Genomic DNA, 16,283 nt, shown 5'->3' with positions numbered 1-16,283 from the left:
ACATTTAAAAAAAGGACCAAAAGGCAAAAAATCTGACAATTCCCTCCACTCAGAAAACCAAAATGCAAAATTATATTTCACTGCCAAGGTTTGAACTCGTAAATTAAAAGCAAGCTTTTAACCACAGTGCTATGGTGGATTAATTTATATAATATTGAAACGATTTATATTTAGAAAAAAGTATGACTTTGAATAAATAATTGAAAATATTTTTTAAAATGTAAATTAATGGAATTTTATACCTATCAAGAGATAAAAGAAAAAAAAATACATTTCCAAAAGGGACTAAAATGTGAAAAATCCGACAATTCCCTTGTCTCGAAGACTGAAATGCAAAATTTTATTTCAAAAATTCAAAGCAATAATTTTAACCATGGTGGTACAGTGGATTAATTTATATAACCACTTCATCAATAAGTACAAAGGTAAATTATAGCCACTAAACTATTAAGGGAGTTTTCGCTTTTGAAATTTATTAAATTTTTTAATCACCTGATTGTTAAATTAGTAATACATACAAGCTATCAAAGTTTTCCCCAACAATGTAAATTTTGATTTTCAATGGTTTCGATTGTTGGCCAAGTATGCATCCTCGTCGTTAACATAATTTTTTTAGATAAAATATAAATTAAGCTTTAGCTCGGTTGGTATGGGTATTGTTGTCAATGTAATAAGATATGTGAATGTGCTGAAACACATTATTCTCCTATTTATAAGTTGGAGAGGGGATATGAATAGTTCTAAGCATTATATAATAAAAAAAACATATATAATTAGAACAATTAAATAATTATTTATTATTTATTATAAGAAATTTATATAGTTCTGACACATTTTATATTAGATTTATATTTGAGTTACTTTTCAGTATTACTTTATTTTTCTTATATTGTATTTTTTGTTGTAGTAAAATATATATTTATATTATATTTTGTTAAAATATTGTTGTATGTTTATGTATTCTTTACAAATTTAGAATTTAGTTTATATATTTTATTTTCAGAAATTTAATCTCTCTACTTTTCAAATTTCAAAATTTAGGTAAAATGGTTAACAGAGATAATTTTTTTCTGTTAAATTTGTTAGTATGATATTTTGAAATAAAAAAATATATTCACTTGATAGCAAAGTTTTTAGAATCGGACCGGTGGTTGAACCGATCATGCTGCCTGTTCATTGGTATGATCGGTTCGATTAAATAAATCATTAAAAAAATTAAAAATTGATTCAACCGATTCATATTGGTTCTTGGGTAAACTGGTCCAATGCTCCTCTCTAGATCGCTACCCCGACCAATTCGGTCTAGTTCAAACAATCTTATTTGGTAACCATATAACTAAAAAAAATGACATTATAATGAATTTAAATTTAATAAAATAATTTTAAAATACGAAAAATAGAAAAAAACTAAATTCTAAAACTAAATTTGAAGGCTTTGAAACTGAAGTTCAGAAATTATTAGCTACTATACCAAAATTTCAGCGAAATCAGGACTTTCAATCAATAATGATTTTGTAAGACCTAACTCTCATCTATCCAAATAACAAAAGAAAGTCAAAAGAATAAATTTTACAGCCGAACAAACAGTAAAACTACTGATTGGGTTTTATCTTTTTACTGAAATTCAAATAAATTAATATTTTTATGTAAGATAAAAATCATTTATTTTTCTATTAAAATTTCTTTTAATTTTATTGTTAAAATTTAATGTAACTAATAGAATAACTTAATAATAACACCGAGATGTCATGTATAATTCATGTTAATACGTAAAATTAATTTTTAACAATAAAATAAACAAAAATTTTAATAAAAAAATTAATTTACCTTTTAATCTAACTTATAAATTAAATATAATTTTTAATGAAAACAAGAAAGCAAAATGTAATTTACTTTTACCCCCATAGAAGCTGATAAGTGCAGTGCGCGCACATATTCACGTAACCGCAACAATGTCAAAGCTGTGAAAAAATAATAAAATACTGCTCATCATCTCATATAATAACATAGCTTTTTGACTTTTGAGTTACGTGTCAATGGCCTTTGTCCTTTCGGTTGCTCACATCTCCAGGACTGGACACCACAAATGGTTAAACACGTGGCACTGTGTCACTCATCACTAGCCGACCATTGTTTTTTTTCAAAGTTTTAGCTCACCCACCTCTGTACATGTGGTTAAATGATCTGTGCCCCACAATGGGTTCTTTTCACCTTCTGCTATGGTTCTCATGCAGTATAAAAGATTGCCATTCCCAATTTGAAAAAGCTCTTGATTTTCTTTTTAATGGTGTTTTTACTTGCCACTGGGAATCTCCATGGCTATTACTTGTGTGCTGTTGTTTTTCGTGGTTTTGGTTGGATTGTCGGGGGACTGCATTGCTGGCCAAATTGGTTTAGGTTCAAGGTTGCTGGCTAGTGACCAAGGACCACCTTGGGTTTCCGATAATGGAACCTTTGCTTTTGGTTTCACCCCGTCGGAGACTCGTGACCGGTTTCTGCTCGGAATTTGGTTTGCCGACCTTCCTGGAGACAGAACCATGGTCTGGTCTGCTAATAGGTATGTTTTTACTTTATAGTTTCATTAATAATTCTTTGATTATGTTTAAGCTAACTTTTCATCTTTATAGGAACTCTCTAGTCACGAAAGATGCACTCGTGGAGCTAGACACCACCGGAAACCTCGTACTCATCGACGGGGACATTACCGTTTGGACGTCGAACACGTCGGGAAGCCGAGTTGAGTTCGCTGTCATGTCGGAATCCGGCAATTTCATTCTTTATACTGCTAACAACCGCCTTGCATGGCAGAGTTTTGCGTATCCGACCGATACGCTTCTACCTAACCAAGCCTTGACGGTGTCACTTGAATTAACATCATCGAAATCGCCGTCTCACGGTGGCTATTATGGACTCAAGATGCTTCAACAGCCTACTTCGTTAACCCTTGCCTTAACATACAACCTGCCTCACTCTATTGATGATTCCCCTGAAGGTTACACAAACTACTCCTATTGGGCTTCGCCGGATATATCCAATGTTACCGGCGATGTCGTTGCGGTGTTAGATGAAGCGGGAAGCTTCGGAGTTGTGTATGGACAATCATCAAATGGTGCAATTTATGTGTACAAGAATGATGGAGACTATGACGGTTTATCTTCGGCTACGAATAAATCGAATGTACGATTATTGGTCCTAAGGAGGTTGATCATCGAGACTAATGGCAATCTACGTTTGTATAGATGGGATAACGATGTTAATGGTTCACGTCAATGGGTGCCTGAATGGGCGGCAGTCTCGAACCCTTGTGACATTCCCGGCATATGTGGCAATGGAATATGTAATTTGGATAGAAGCAAGACAAATGCTTCTTGTACATGCTTCCCCGGTACTTCTAAGGTAAACGGTGCAGCCGGTGAATCCTATTGTTCGCGGAACTCATCAGTGACCGAAAACTGCGATCGTAGGAACAAAAACCGGACTTCGGACTTTAAGATTGCAACGGTACAACAAACCAACTACTACTTCTCTTACGCTTCGGTGTTGGCTAATTACAGTGACATTGCCACGGTCTCGAGGTGTGGTGATGCTTGTTTATTAGATTGTGACTGCGTTGCATCGGTTTACGGGTTGGACGACGAGAAACCGTACTGCTGGATCCTGAAGAGCCTGGACTATGGAGGATTTGAGGACCCTGGTTCAACCCTGTTTGTGAAAGTCAGGTCCAATGTGTCATTGGAACCAGGTGGTGATACAGGAGGGTCTGGCTCTGGTGATGCTTCGAATGTTCACGAGAAGGTTTTGGTTATTCCAATTGTATTAGCCATGGGTGTCCTCATTGGCCTATTGTGTCTACTACTGTATTACAATGTTCATAGGAAAAGATATCTAAAAAGATCCATTGAAAGCTCTTTGATCTTGGAAGGGGCTCCGTTGCATTTCAGCTACCGCGATTTGCAGCTTCGTACTAGCAATTTTTCTCAGCTGCTCGGAACAGGTAAAAAACAGTAAATAGATTTCTTTTAGTTATACAAATATTTACAACTGTTGTGATCTTTTGCAGGAGGATTCGGAAGTGTATATAAAGGAAGCCTTTCGGATGGTACATTAATTGCCGTGAAGAAACTCGACCGTGTTTTCCCGCATGGACAAAAGGAGTTCATAACTGAAGTGAATACAATTGGATCTATGCATCATATGAACTTGGTTCGCCTGTGCGGTTACTGCTCCGAGGGTTCACACCGGTAAGTCATCTGAAATTCCGAATCACTTATCGTTCTCTATTCAATTCGTTTTAATCAAATAGGCAGTTCAGTTTCGTGTCTATTTTTGTGTTTTTGTTGGCAGTCTTCTGGTTTATGAGTTCATGAAAAATGGATCCTTGGACAAGTGGATATTTCCTTCCTATCAGTGCCGGGATAGGTTACTGTATTGGCCAACTCGGTTCCATATTGCTGTCGCGACTGCACAAGGGATTGCTTATTTTCACGAGCAATGCAGGAACCGAATAATACACTGTGACATCAAGCCGGAAAATATCCTTTTGGACGAGAACTTTTGCCCCAAAGTATCGGATTTCGGACTAGCTAAGTTGATGGGAAGAGAGCACTCACATGTTGTCACTATGGTAAGAGGTACTAGAGGGTATTTAGCACCGGAATGGGTTAGCAATCGTCCTATAACCGTAAAGGCCGATGTTTACAGTTATGGAATGCTACTTTTGGAGATTCTCGGTGGCCGAAGAAACCTCGACATGTCTTACGATGCCGAAGACTTCTTTTACCCTGGATGGGCCTATAAGGTATATACCCTTTAGTCCTAATGATCCATCCTCGAATCTTATACTTATTATATCACCAATGATTCCCGCAGGAGATGACAAACGGAACGCCACTTAAAGCCGTGGATAAGCGACTAGGAGGTGCAGTCGACGAAGAAGAGTTGACGAGAGCACTGAAAGTTGCCTTTTGGTGCATACAAGATGAGGTCTCCATGAGACCTTCAATGGGGGAAGTGGTGAAAATGCTCGAAGGTTCGATGGATATCGGGGCACCGCCGATGCCTCAAACAGTTTTGGAACTGGTTGAGGAAGGGTTGGAACAGGTTTACAGAGCAATGAAAAGAGATTTTAATCAATCAAGCTCGTTTACAATGACTACCTGTACTGGTACATCATCTCGGGCTACCTGCAGTTACTCTACAATGTCACCTAGATGATGAAAAAGATTAATAAGAACTGAACTTTTGGATGCTTAATGACCCAATGTTCTAGTTTTATTTTTTTGGTTATTAAATTATAATTTCATCAATGATTGTCATCGTCCTATTCATTGTTTCTTGAAAGCAAGAAAGAAAACATAGAAGGAAATTCATTTCATTGGTTGTGTGGGTTCTTTTTCTCAAAAGTAAGCCAACCCTTGTTTTTAAGACACTACCTACGTCCGATTTTCATATTTTAAATCATTTTTTCATTTTTGTCTGTCCTAATCATTTTTAATTTTTTTATAAGTTCTTTTATACATTTTATAAAGTTAAAATATGATGAAAGTTTTCCTATATTCGGAATTTATTTTTTGTTTTTATTTTAAAATTTTAATTATTTTATTTTTAAATTAAAAATATAAGTCCAATTGTTAATATTGTAAAATTCTTTATGTTAAATTCAAATTTATTACAAAATTATATTTTTATTACGAGTTTTTTATATCATATTTCGAACAATTAGATTTAAAATTTTAAATCTAAAAAAGTGAGTCTCATCTGTCTGTTTAGCAAAATATCATCCTGGAACCCTACAACGAAACAAAAGCTGTAGACTTTGGATAACGAAGTTATTAAACAAACTAAACACATAGAACAAAAAAAAAAAGTTAAATTATGATATTAGTTTCTATACTTTGCAAAAGTTATTTATTTTAATTTGATTATTTTTAGTCTCTGTACTTTTTGGATTGGTCAATTTTAATCCATATACTTTTTGATTTTTAAAATTTTAGTCTAAACTTAAACAGTATCATTCTAAGTTTCTATGCTTTCGAAAATATTAGTCTTGACGCAAATGGTCATCGTTAATCCATTATCAAATTTTTCGTGAGTAATAAATTGAAATAACATGATAATATGTTTGAAGCATCAAAATTTAAAGGATTAATTGACAAATTACACCATAAACTATTCCTACATTTTGTTTGCCCATGTCAATAAATGCATATTTTGTTACTAAAAACTAGCTTGCAGCATAGGGATTTTGAACTTAACACTGCTTTACCGTTAATATCATGTGGTTGCATGTTCTTCTCATCTTGCCTGCAGTACATTGTATGCACCAATTTCACGATGGGTTCAATTCCTACTCCAATAAGGGGATTTCTGAGAGGGTCGGGTGGGGGAAGAGAATTGTTTTTAATTGATATAAAATTATAAAATAAAATAAAAATAACACATGGATGCTGATGTGGTATGATATAACTAGTCAATAAAATTTTTTAAACAGCGATAAGATTTAAAGTGATTTAAATAACGAAAAAATAATTTAAATTCGATTTTTAACCAAAGAAATAAAAATCAAATTTTAAAAAATATAATTTAGGGTGCAATTTAATTAAGCCAATTTTAAAAATGTCATAACTTAACGAAGGGTAAAATTTTAAAAGTAATAAAAATACCAAATTAAAGCCAATTTTTATAAGATACAGGGATTAATACCATAATTTAGGTGCAACTAGTCTTTTATTTGCAAAAAAAAATGAAAGACTGTGGGATCATTAAACTCTGTTCTTAACCCCTGGAATCGCCGCTTTACACTGAAAACGTCATACGCTGATATTGCAACATAGCCCCCTCGTTTCATGTGTTTTTTCCTCGTTGACCCATATGCAAATTCCATCACGTCAAGCACAAATTAAAGAGACTTGCACTAACATTTTCTCATTTTCACGAGGTTTTTAGTCTTTACCTTTCTTTCCCAGAAACAAGCATGAACAAATAAATACATGCAAAGTCAAAAACGAGTATACCCAGATAATTTACAATAATGCAACAACAACAACAACAAAAAGTCAGTTTTTCCCATTAAATCTCATCTTCCTGGAATTTGCATTTGAAGGACACCAGGAAATTGAACAAAACGCGCTTCCATATCCAAAAAGTTCTCTTTTTTTCTTTTTCTTTTCTATGTTAGCGTATATCTCTCTCTCTCTCTCTCTATATATATATATAAGTGTTTTACACTGTTTTTACATTGACAGCAAGCAGTACAGCTACTATACTTACCATGGCTGAACACCTTGAACAGCTTACCAAAATCTTCAAAGAATTAAGCCTTTTAGCCGAGAAACAAAAGAGGAATATGCAGGTCTATCAGAAGAAAGCACTGCAATTAACCATTGCTTACCTTGTTTTCCAAGCCATAGCTTTCATCTCTATTACCAAACAAGCTTATTATTCTTCATCAGGTCATTGCCATAACTTGTGGCTGCCTTTTGCTTTTTCCATGTTATCGTCTTTAATGTATTTTTTGGCTTTGCTGAGTACACTCGCGGGTTCCTACCGGGTTGGGTATCAGCTGGACTTGAATTTAATGGAGCAGGAGATCGTGAGTAAGCAAATACGTGAAGCTGAGAGATGCATTATAAGTAATAAAGTGCTGTGATTATGATATTATGAGGTTTCTTTCAAGTTTCTGCAGAGCAAGGCCTGCATACATGATTAAGCATGATGGGGTTTCATGAAGAAAGAATAATACCCATTATATTTATATATATTCTTTTGATTTATTCTTTTATAGTATGATTATGAATTATGATGATATCTAAGCTAAATTTTGAAAACTATGTTTAGTCGATATCCGATTTTAATTTTATATAAGAATGTTTTATGTTTTAGAGGCTATGGGTTGAATTCATGCTTATGCTTTTTAGCATCGTATACCAATATGTCAATTAAACTAAAACTCAATTAATAAAATTTTTAAAACTTGATCTTAAAATTTAAGGATATAAAATTTATGAATAATTTAGAAATGGTATAAAATAAAACAACCAACATTTGGTAGAATGAGAATGAGAATTTATTAAAATGTATATAGAAATAGAAGATAATTGGATGGTGAAAAAAATGAGTTTAATAGAAATGTAAAAATATGAAATATTTTAATAAAAATAATTAAGTTACTTCAAACTAAAAAGAACAAACGAGAATGGAGTGAGAAGAAAATCAAAAGTTGCGTTTCGTTTTAAAAATGCGATTTTCATTTTCGTTCATGTTTTCTTGAAAATGGAAAACATTTAAAAGAATGTGCATGATTATAGTTTTAAAATTGTTTTTGGAAAAATTAAAATAAAATTTGTAAAAATTAGAAAATGTGTTTGTTTTGACTAATAACACGTCTGAAAGTAACTTAGCAAATTTATTTGAGTGTAATTGTTTGTAATTATATATATGTAGTATGTTTGGACAACTGATATATTTAGTGATTTTATTGAATTAAGTTTAATTGAAGCACGTCAATTACACTATTCAATTCTTAGGGGAGAATGAGAATTTAAATAATTATGTGGTGATTACAAAATAATTACATTCAAATCCGATTACCCTACTATTTTCTAAACATTCTCATACACAATTTAAAATTTTTAATGACGAATTTTGATTTCCTATATATTTTGAACTACTAAATTCACTAAATTACATATATATTATAAATTATTTATATTACATTTAACTAAATTACATAACTAAATTACCAATTGATGATAACAAGAATATATGTATAATGTTAGAGAGAATAGCCCAACAAAAAAGAAACGCCGGAGTAATTAGTAATCATATTGCTTTCCTAAAAAAAAGAGTAATCATATTGTTAAATATAAGTGCTTTTGGGTTAGGGCGGGTCATGCAATGTATTGGCCAATTTTTTAAGCTCGGGTTTGACTTGAAAAATTGACTTATTTTTGTTCAAACTCGGTTCAATTTAAAATAGGTAAAGTGAACCTGGTTTGAGTTGCCTATATTTAATTTTTTAGATTAATTTTTATTTAAAAATAAAATTTAAAAAAATCTAATACACTAAATGCACTAAAAAAACTAAAATAAATGTTTTCTAACACATTAAAAAATATTTATATTAAAAAACACAAATAAATATAATAAATATTTTATTGTATTAAATATAAATTTTAAAATTTTATATTCGAGATGTGTTATTTAGTTGGGTAAATTTGTATTTTTTAGGTTTTAGGTAATGAGTTTAATTGTTATTGGGTTAATGAATTGATATAAATATAAATATAAATATATATAATAATTATTTAACATATATAATTAATATAATATTTTTTATAATATAATATATTCGGGTTGGGCCAGATCAAGCCAGACTCGGGGTCAAAAAATCTTGCCCAAGGCTTAGCACATATAGAAAATGGGTCTTAAATTTTACCCAATCTCATTTTACGAGTCTCGTATTTTGTCCAAACCTTCTATTTTTTGAGCAAGCCTTTAGGCTTGAGCAGGTGGCCCAACTTATGAGCAGCTCTATTGCTAAATACTTTTCAGGTATTGTTACTTGTTTATAATTTTTTTTCTCAAATATTATTGATACTTTTATAATAATTATGCTTTTTAAAATTTAAAGTCATTTGTGTAATTACAATTTATATTATCAAATATGACATAAATTACACTCTATCAATAAAAGTCTTTAAATAAAATTGTTTTCTAAAAATGAAAATGATAAAATAAAAGTTTACGTTTAAATGAAATTGCATTAATTCAAACCTATATAAAAGAAAAATTATTAATTTTTAACCGTTTTTCAAATATTAAATATGAAATTAAAACATAACTAATTAATTTAATTAACTGTTAATTGAGTCTTAACTCGATTGACATAAAAATTATTATTAATATAGGAGAACGTGGATTTGAGTGCGTTGAAACGCATTATCCTCTTATTTTTGGGTTGGGAGGGACAAAACCGATAATAAAATTATTAAAAAAATAATTAATCCGAAATGAATATTTCACATTTAAAAGGAACTTTTATTTATAGTAATTATAGTAATAATAGATAATTGGTTAAAAGTAAAAAAAAAATAGCAATAGGCAATAGCTAATGATAAGTGTGTATGGTACGCTACGCAATAGCATAAGATGCTTCCAGCAATTTAACCAAACAAGTAGTACATAAAAATCATTGTTTATTTGAAGCACCGAATCCCTAATTAAATTCCCATCGAGGAATCCAAAGATTCTTTTCTTCAACCAAGTTTCAAAATTCAAGGTCTAATCTAATCTGTACGTTTTGCTTCCCATCGACGTTCGACTTCCCTGTAACTCTGTAAGGTACAAATTTCCATCTAATCTCCCCAATTTTTACATATCGAGAATGACAATTACACCAAACCCTAGGTAATTAATTTGGTATCCTTCATATTCATGCTTCGGCTGAATTTTTGTTTTCGTAATTTTTTTTATCATAATTCAATTGATATTTGGTTGATTCATGGATTCAACAAGTTAATAATGCTGAAGGTTATCGTTGTTTCTGTAGATAGTATAGGATGGAGAATATGCAATATGCCGAGGAGCTTGTGAGGGAATTTTTGGTCTTCAGAGGATTTACAAATACATTACAAGCTTTTGAGACTGAGAGATGTACGGATATTGGTAAAATGTTTCAAGTTTATAAGATAGTAGACTTGATTTTCGCCGTATATATTCCTAAATTTCATGCCGAGAAATTAGTTGGTTTATTTAGTTTCTTTAAGCAATGCTTTTCATCGTGGTCTGAAACTACGATGCTTGATACGTTCTTGAAATTGGAGGGCTCTGTTCTTCGGTGTTACATTGTTCATGCATTGCAATCCGGGAGGAAAGATAAAGTTGTGGAGTTTTTTGGAATGAATGGGAATGATTTGCTGCTAAAGGGTTCTGATTGGACAGCTTGGTTTGGTAGGTTCATTTGTTTTGGCTTCTGTGTATTGTGTTTTCTTGTTCTCTTGTTGATTGATTCTGTTGAGCATGCAATGCAGCCATTCCTTATGTGAAGAACCCTAGCATCGATCCTCAGTTTCGTGTATATTTCTCCAAGGAATGGTATGAAGCTCTCCGTCTTTCTGTGAGGAACTTTTTCAGCGAGATCTTCAATGGTACTCATATCCTTTAGAATTGATACTTTCCTTCTGAAAACGCTCTGCATAAATTGTGTATGTATTATGTAATCATGTGTAGATTAACAGAGAGCCCATAGGAATTACTTATTAGGGAATTTTTCTGCATTTTGAAATAAAATTGGTCTTGAAAGGTTTTGCCTCAAAAGCTATCCATTGTGGTGATGTTTTTGTTACTAGTAGATATTAGTATGAGCAAAGCCTCGGATATAATAACTTTTTCCTTGACGTTAGAGTGATTCAATTAATGATGGGATTTTGACGAATGTCCTTAACCAAAGCACGCCTTCCTGCCCTACTGAAGATCAGTTCAGAAAAGAATACAATTAGCTGTCTTAAGAAAGACAACAAGCGTCTTAATCAAAAGTTATTGCAACTTCAGGCCTTACTGGAGGAGAAGGATGCACAGTTAGGTCTATCAAATAGGTAAAGGATCTTCTGATTTTGCTAGATCATGATAGTACTTGCTGCATTATATGGTTAAAGATGATTCTATTCGAACACATTATGATACCAGTATTGCTGGATGAACATTTCATAGGAGCATGGGAGCAGCTAACAGTTCTTTTCAATCAAGTGGCATTGATGGTGAAAATTTACGCCCATCTTCAAGTAGTGAGGACATATGTGCTCCTGCAACCTCATATTTGGGTAGAATACCACAGAGTGAGGAATGTGCTGCTGCTGAACCGACCAAATTTGCATCAGCTCGTGTTGAGTCCTCATCGAGGCAAGATTCATACTCTGCTTCAAGTCTTCATGCTTCATCCGGTGGAGTCGACGATACTGCTCAAAAGTTATATGGTAGCCATTTTGATGGTAAGTGACATGTATTCATCACTTCTATTTTCAGTGTGTTGGGAATTGTGGATAATGAAGTAGGTTTGTTTAAATGTTCCTTTTTCCTCTACTTTAACGGGTTAGGTATGTACCCAAAAAAAAATGGGTTAAGTAATCCTGAATGTGATTTGACAGAGAATGGCAGAGAAATGCTCAGAGAAGAAGAATTTCCTGAAGTGAGTGTAGAGTTTCAGGTAAGTTCTCTGTTAAATATATTCAAACAACATTATTGTATACACTTTGATTTCTTGCTCATTTTTTCGTATACGTGAAACTGGTGGAACAACTTTATTTCCAGGAGACATTTTTGGGCCACACAAGTCCAATTACTCGGTGCCGGTTTTCTGCATCTGGGAACAATATAGCTAGTGCATCTGTGGATGGCACTGTCAGGTATGCTCTTCAAAAAAAACTGATATGAACTTGTAAATATTTAGAATAGCGGACTTTGCTGCCTGTGGCTGCGTTTGAGCTTGTAAATTTGTCTATCCTGCCCAATTGTTGATGAATATCAAATATAAAAGAACACCAAATGGAAGGAAAAGTAGTCATCCTTACAGTCTGACAATTGATTAACACCATTTAGATGGGTTACATCTGTGTGCAGGCTGTGGTTTTTAACAAATTTGTTTGTCAGATGCCTTGGTTAAATGTACTTGGGAAGATAATAAGATGTCATTTATACTAACTATTGTGCTCTGTTATTGTCTGCGACTTTTTATTTACTTCTCTCTTTGTTTTTGATTAAGGATATGGACATATGACTCATCGATTCCAGCATCTAGAAACGCGACCATATATTGTGGAGCCGAGATAATGTCACTTGACTGGGAATGCAAATCTGACCGTTTGGTATGTAACTATATTATTGTTTGATGGTTGTACTTGTAGTTTGATTGGGGGTAATGTTATAATTGTTGCAACTTAAAATTTGTTGTTCCTAAAGCTTCTCATAGGCACTGCTGATGGAGGCATTAAAGCATGGAATGTTGATGCGAAGAGAGTTGTCTGTGATCTGAATACAACTGATGCATTTCCAAGGTACTTCTTGGAATCCCATGTTTACCGGTTTATTAATTTGTTTATACTTCATCTTTTCTTTCTTCTTTTTTTGTTGCCGTCTTGCAGTGTCTTGGATTTAAAGTGCAGCCCTGTGGAACCAATATTTGTTTCTGCTGCATCTTCACGAAGGTATCTTCTTAATTTATAACTGCCTGGTTACTAGATTTTAACGTTCTTACTTGACTGAAATATGTGAAGCTACACAATCAAAATATTATATGATGAGCTTCTAGTTGTTGTCAAGATCGTATTCATGATGCTAGGGTTTAATTTAGGTACAGTGTTATGTTGTTACTTCTCATGGATCAAGTCTGATTATTATTATTATTTTAAAAAAAAATTACATGCTACTGATTACTATTTGTGTCAATAATTTTATCGAACATATGATGATCTTATTTTGACTGGGAACCGTTTCTTTTGTTAATGGGCTTTTCGAACCCCTAAGATGGTCTGGATACTCCAGATTGGTTTTCTTGAGCAGTTATGCTAGGTTGTTAAGTAGTTTCTTATACCAATATATCATGGTGGGTAACGATTAGTTAGAATCCATTGGAAGATTGATTGCCGATTATCATAGTAGGTCTTTTGCTCTCCCATTAAATTTTTTTTAAAAAAAATTGGCTATGAGATTAGTTGGACGTTTTCTTCTTTCAGGCTTGGGTCAAACTCTATTGACTCTCTGGGGTATGCTTCATTGACTGTATGGAACATGAAAACATGGAAAGCTATGGTATGCGGTTGTATATATAGAGAATGCTTATCGATGATTATTGGCTTGTTTAAAAATAATTTATGCCTTAATGGACTTCAACTTCAATGAAGACAGTCCTTCCTCTTGGTGAAGATCCGCCTGCAATTACTTCTCTATGCTTCAATCATAACGGGAAGATTTTAGCTGCCTCTGCCACTGATGGAATGATTCACATGTTTGGTATCCTTTTCTTTATCAGCTCATATTTGTATGTCTGTTACGTTCTATTGTTCTATCAAGTGGTCATGAATTTTCATATTAACTTAAGGCACCTACCTCCAAGGATTATAGTACCTTTGTTAGAGAATTGTCTTAGTTTGATCGTGTCATTGCTGTCTCCTGATTATAGAACCTAAGATGTAACATGAATGCTCCTTGACTGGTGAAAGACATGTCTGCTGGTCTACAAATCACCGGGTGGCCAGCACATGATTCTGCAATAAGCTCACTTCTTTTTGGGCCAGATGAGACGAGCATTTTTAGCTTGGGCTCAGATGGAAAGGTAATTACTATCTAAGCTAGACTCTGTTCAATCTATGGTTTTATGTTTGAGCTAGTAGATTCACAGATTGATTTTGCAATGTCAGATATTTGAATGGAGCTTGCAAAACCAAGGTCGTGTCCTTTGGTCAAAAACTTCTAGCTGGTAATTTTCATTTCTTATTGTCGAAACCACCGTTAAAGATCATTTGCATCCCCTATAGTGGGCACTAAGCAAAGGGAAAAAGAAAATAATTGAAGTATCCAGCATTCCATTCCGGTTGTGCATTCCACGTCTCTATTGCCTTGAAAAGCCCGTCACCTTCATTGAGTGCATTTGTTGTGGTTGCATCATCAATCTGTTTACATGAGTTAATGGAGCCAAATGTAGCAACATGGATATTATGCTTTGTAGGTTTTCTGAACCCCAGACGTCAAAATATTGTAGACACGAAATGGCATTGGATGCCAGCGGGAGGCAGCTGTTAGCAACATCTGGTTCCGTAAGAGCACCCATATATCAGGTAAATTCTTCATATTTGTTGCTAAACAAGTACACACACGTGTACCACCTCCTAATACAAGCGTGCATGCTCAAAATTGTGATTTCCCGATATTGGTCTTTCTTATGAAAAATCTTGGCCAGTGTCCAAACTAATCATTGCAGTGATTCTGATATAATGTTTCTCTAGTTCCTTAACACTGGCAGCCCTTACAATATATATGTTCTTTTCTTTCCTCGTTTTTGTCATGGATCAGGTACAAGGCCATTCAAATGGGTTCAAAACTCTTCCCCATAGTGCAGCCATAACAACCGTGGATTGGCACCCAAGCTTGCCTATTTTCTTGACCGGATCAGCAGATAACTCAGTTCGAGTAACTTCCATATTGTGAAGACACTCTACTTGTATTATATATTCCCAATGGTTTTTCCCAATTTCAGGTAAATGAAACCTAATTATCGGCCTATTGACAAGATATAAATATTTTTCCATATTTTCGTGCATGTTTGAGGATGCTTATTTGTTGCCAGTGTTTGGAAGAGGTAATATCGTGAGTGATGATGTAATTCATTGAATTGTTTGTACCTTTATTTACTTGTCATTGTCAAACTTACAGAGACAAGGCCACTTCATGGCAGCACTGTTTTAAGGTTCTGGTTAAATCTTATATGAAAAAAATCAGTATAAAGTAAAATAGCTTGTATATTATCAGGAAGTTGACGATCTCTTCCTGCCCTTAGCGGGTGCAACATACATTCGCTCGTTTCATTATACTAGGCTAGTGATAGATTTTGAAATAGTTTAATTAAAATTTTCAAAAAAATATTTACGAGCCTTAAAAGTATTGACGAAATGACATCAAGATTTTGAAATTGAGCAAATTGCTCCCTTTAAAATTCTTGTTCATTTTGAAAGTTAACAATTAAGGACAATTGATCGAGTGTTGATATCTTTCGTTAATTTTATATAATATTGATTGATATAGCAGTAAATTTAGTTTTTAATGTTTACATATTTTGTCAATTTGATTTTTATTTTAAAACTTCAACAAACATTTACACAAATGTTGTAGGTTAAATTTGTTAAATCGAGATCACATTGGCAAAATATTTAAACTTTGAGATGCTAATCAAAATTATGTATAATTAACTGAAAACATTAATACCAACATTAACAGTCTTTAATTGTTTACTTACAAAATTAATATTATGAATTAAATTGTTCGATTATTTTCAAAGGGATCAATTTGCTTAATATCAAAATTAAGAAAGATTAGATAGGCCTTTTACCGAAAGAATTTAAAACACTAAAATTAAATATCTTGTGAGAGTGCTCACAAGCTACTTAAGTTCAATTCGAGAATTATTAAAATTTTTGAATTCAATTCAATAATTTTCAAGTAGAACTCAAGCTCAAACTATCAATCGAGCCAAATTAGAGCTTAATAATACTTAATTTGAACAATTTGCAAAATAT

General features: G+C 33.0%; 2 protein-coding genes across 4 annotated transcripts; both read left to right on the top strand.

Annotated features, from left to right (window-relative positions):
• The first annotated feature begins 2,243 nt into the window (after positions 1 to 2,243).
• LOC105765489 (G-type lectin S-receptor-like serine/threonine-protein kinase At5g24080) lies at positions 2,244 to 5,306 on the top strand. 2 transcript variants are annotated; one of them, XM_012584619.2, is made up of 6 exons: positions 2,244 to 2,557; positions 2,628 to 3,994; positions 4,061 to 4,241; positions 4,345 to 4,624; positions 4,702 to 4,798; positions 4,870 to 5,008. In XM_012584619.2, the coding sequence occupies exons 1-5, from the start codon at positions 2,316 to 2,318 to the stop codon at positions 4,795 to 4,797; spliced, it is 2,166 nt and encodes a 721-aa protein (XP_012440073.1). In that variant the 5' UTR covers positions 2,244 to 2,315; the 3' UTR covers position 4,798; positions 4,870 to 5,008. The 2 variants fall into 2 exon arrangements, with proteins under 2 accessions (XP_012440073.1, XP_012440072.1); XM_012584618.2 differs by having other exon boundaries at positions 2,246 to 2,557; positions 4,345 to 4,798; positions 4,870 to 5,306.
• A 4,848-nt stretch (positions 5,307 to 10,154) lies between these two features.
• On the top strand, positions 10,155 to 15,501 carry LOC105765488 (uncharacterized). Of its 2 annotated transcripts, none has more exons than XR_008191970.1 (16): positions 10,155 to 10,341; positions 10,550 to 10,950; positions 11,031 to 11,153; positions 11,453 to 11,594; positions 11,710 to 11,987; positions 12,144 to 12,202; positions 12,307 to 12,401; positions 12,758 to 12,860; positions 12,955 to 13,049; positions 13,137 to 13,199; positions 13,728 to 13,803; positions 13,896 to 14,004; positions 14,214 to 14,326; positions 14,412 to 14,470; positions 14,753 to 14,828; positions 15,064 to 15,134. XR_008191970.1 is itself a non-coding variant. In XM_012584615.2 (16 exons), exons 2-16 carry the CDS (start codon positions 10,560 to 10,562, stop codon positions 15,196 to 15,198), a joined length of 1,950 nt encoding a protein of 649 aa, XP_012440069.1. In that variant the 5' UTR covers positions 10,157 to 10,341; positions 10,550 to 10,559; the 3' UTR covers positions 15,199 to 15,501. The 2 variants fall into 2 exon arrangements, 1 of the variants encoding a protein (XP_012440069.1); XM_012584615.2 differs by having other exon boundaries at positions 10,157 to 10,341; positions 14,720 to 14,828; positions 15,064 to 15,501.
• The last annotated feature ends 782 nt before the right edge of the window (positions 15,502 to 16,283 follow it).

The sequence above is a fragment of the Gossypium raimondii genome, chromosome 12, assembly GCF_025698545.1.
Source record: "Gossypium raimondii isolate GPD5lz chromosome 12, ASM2569854v1, whole genome shotgun sequence".
Classification (NCBI taxonomy): Eukaryota; Viridiplantae; Streptophyta; class Magnoliopsida; order Malvales; family Malvaceae; genus Gossypium; species Gossypium raimondii.
The sequence above is the reverse complement of the archived record's forward strand: the minus strand, read 5'-3'. Positions and strand labels throughout refer to the sequence as shown.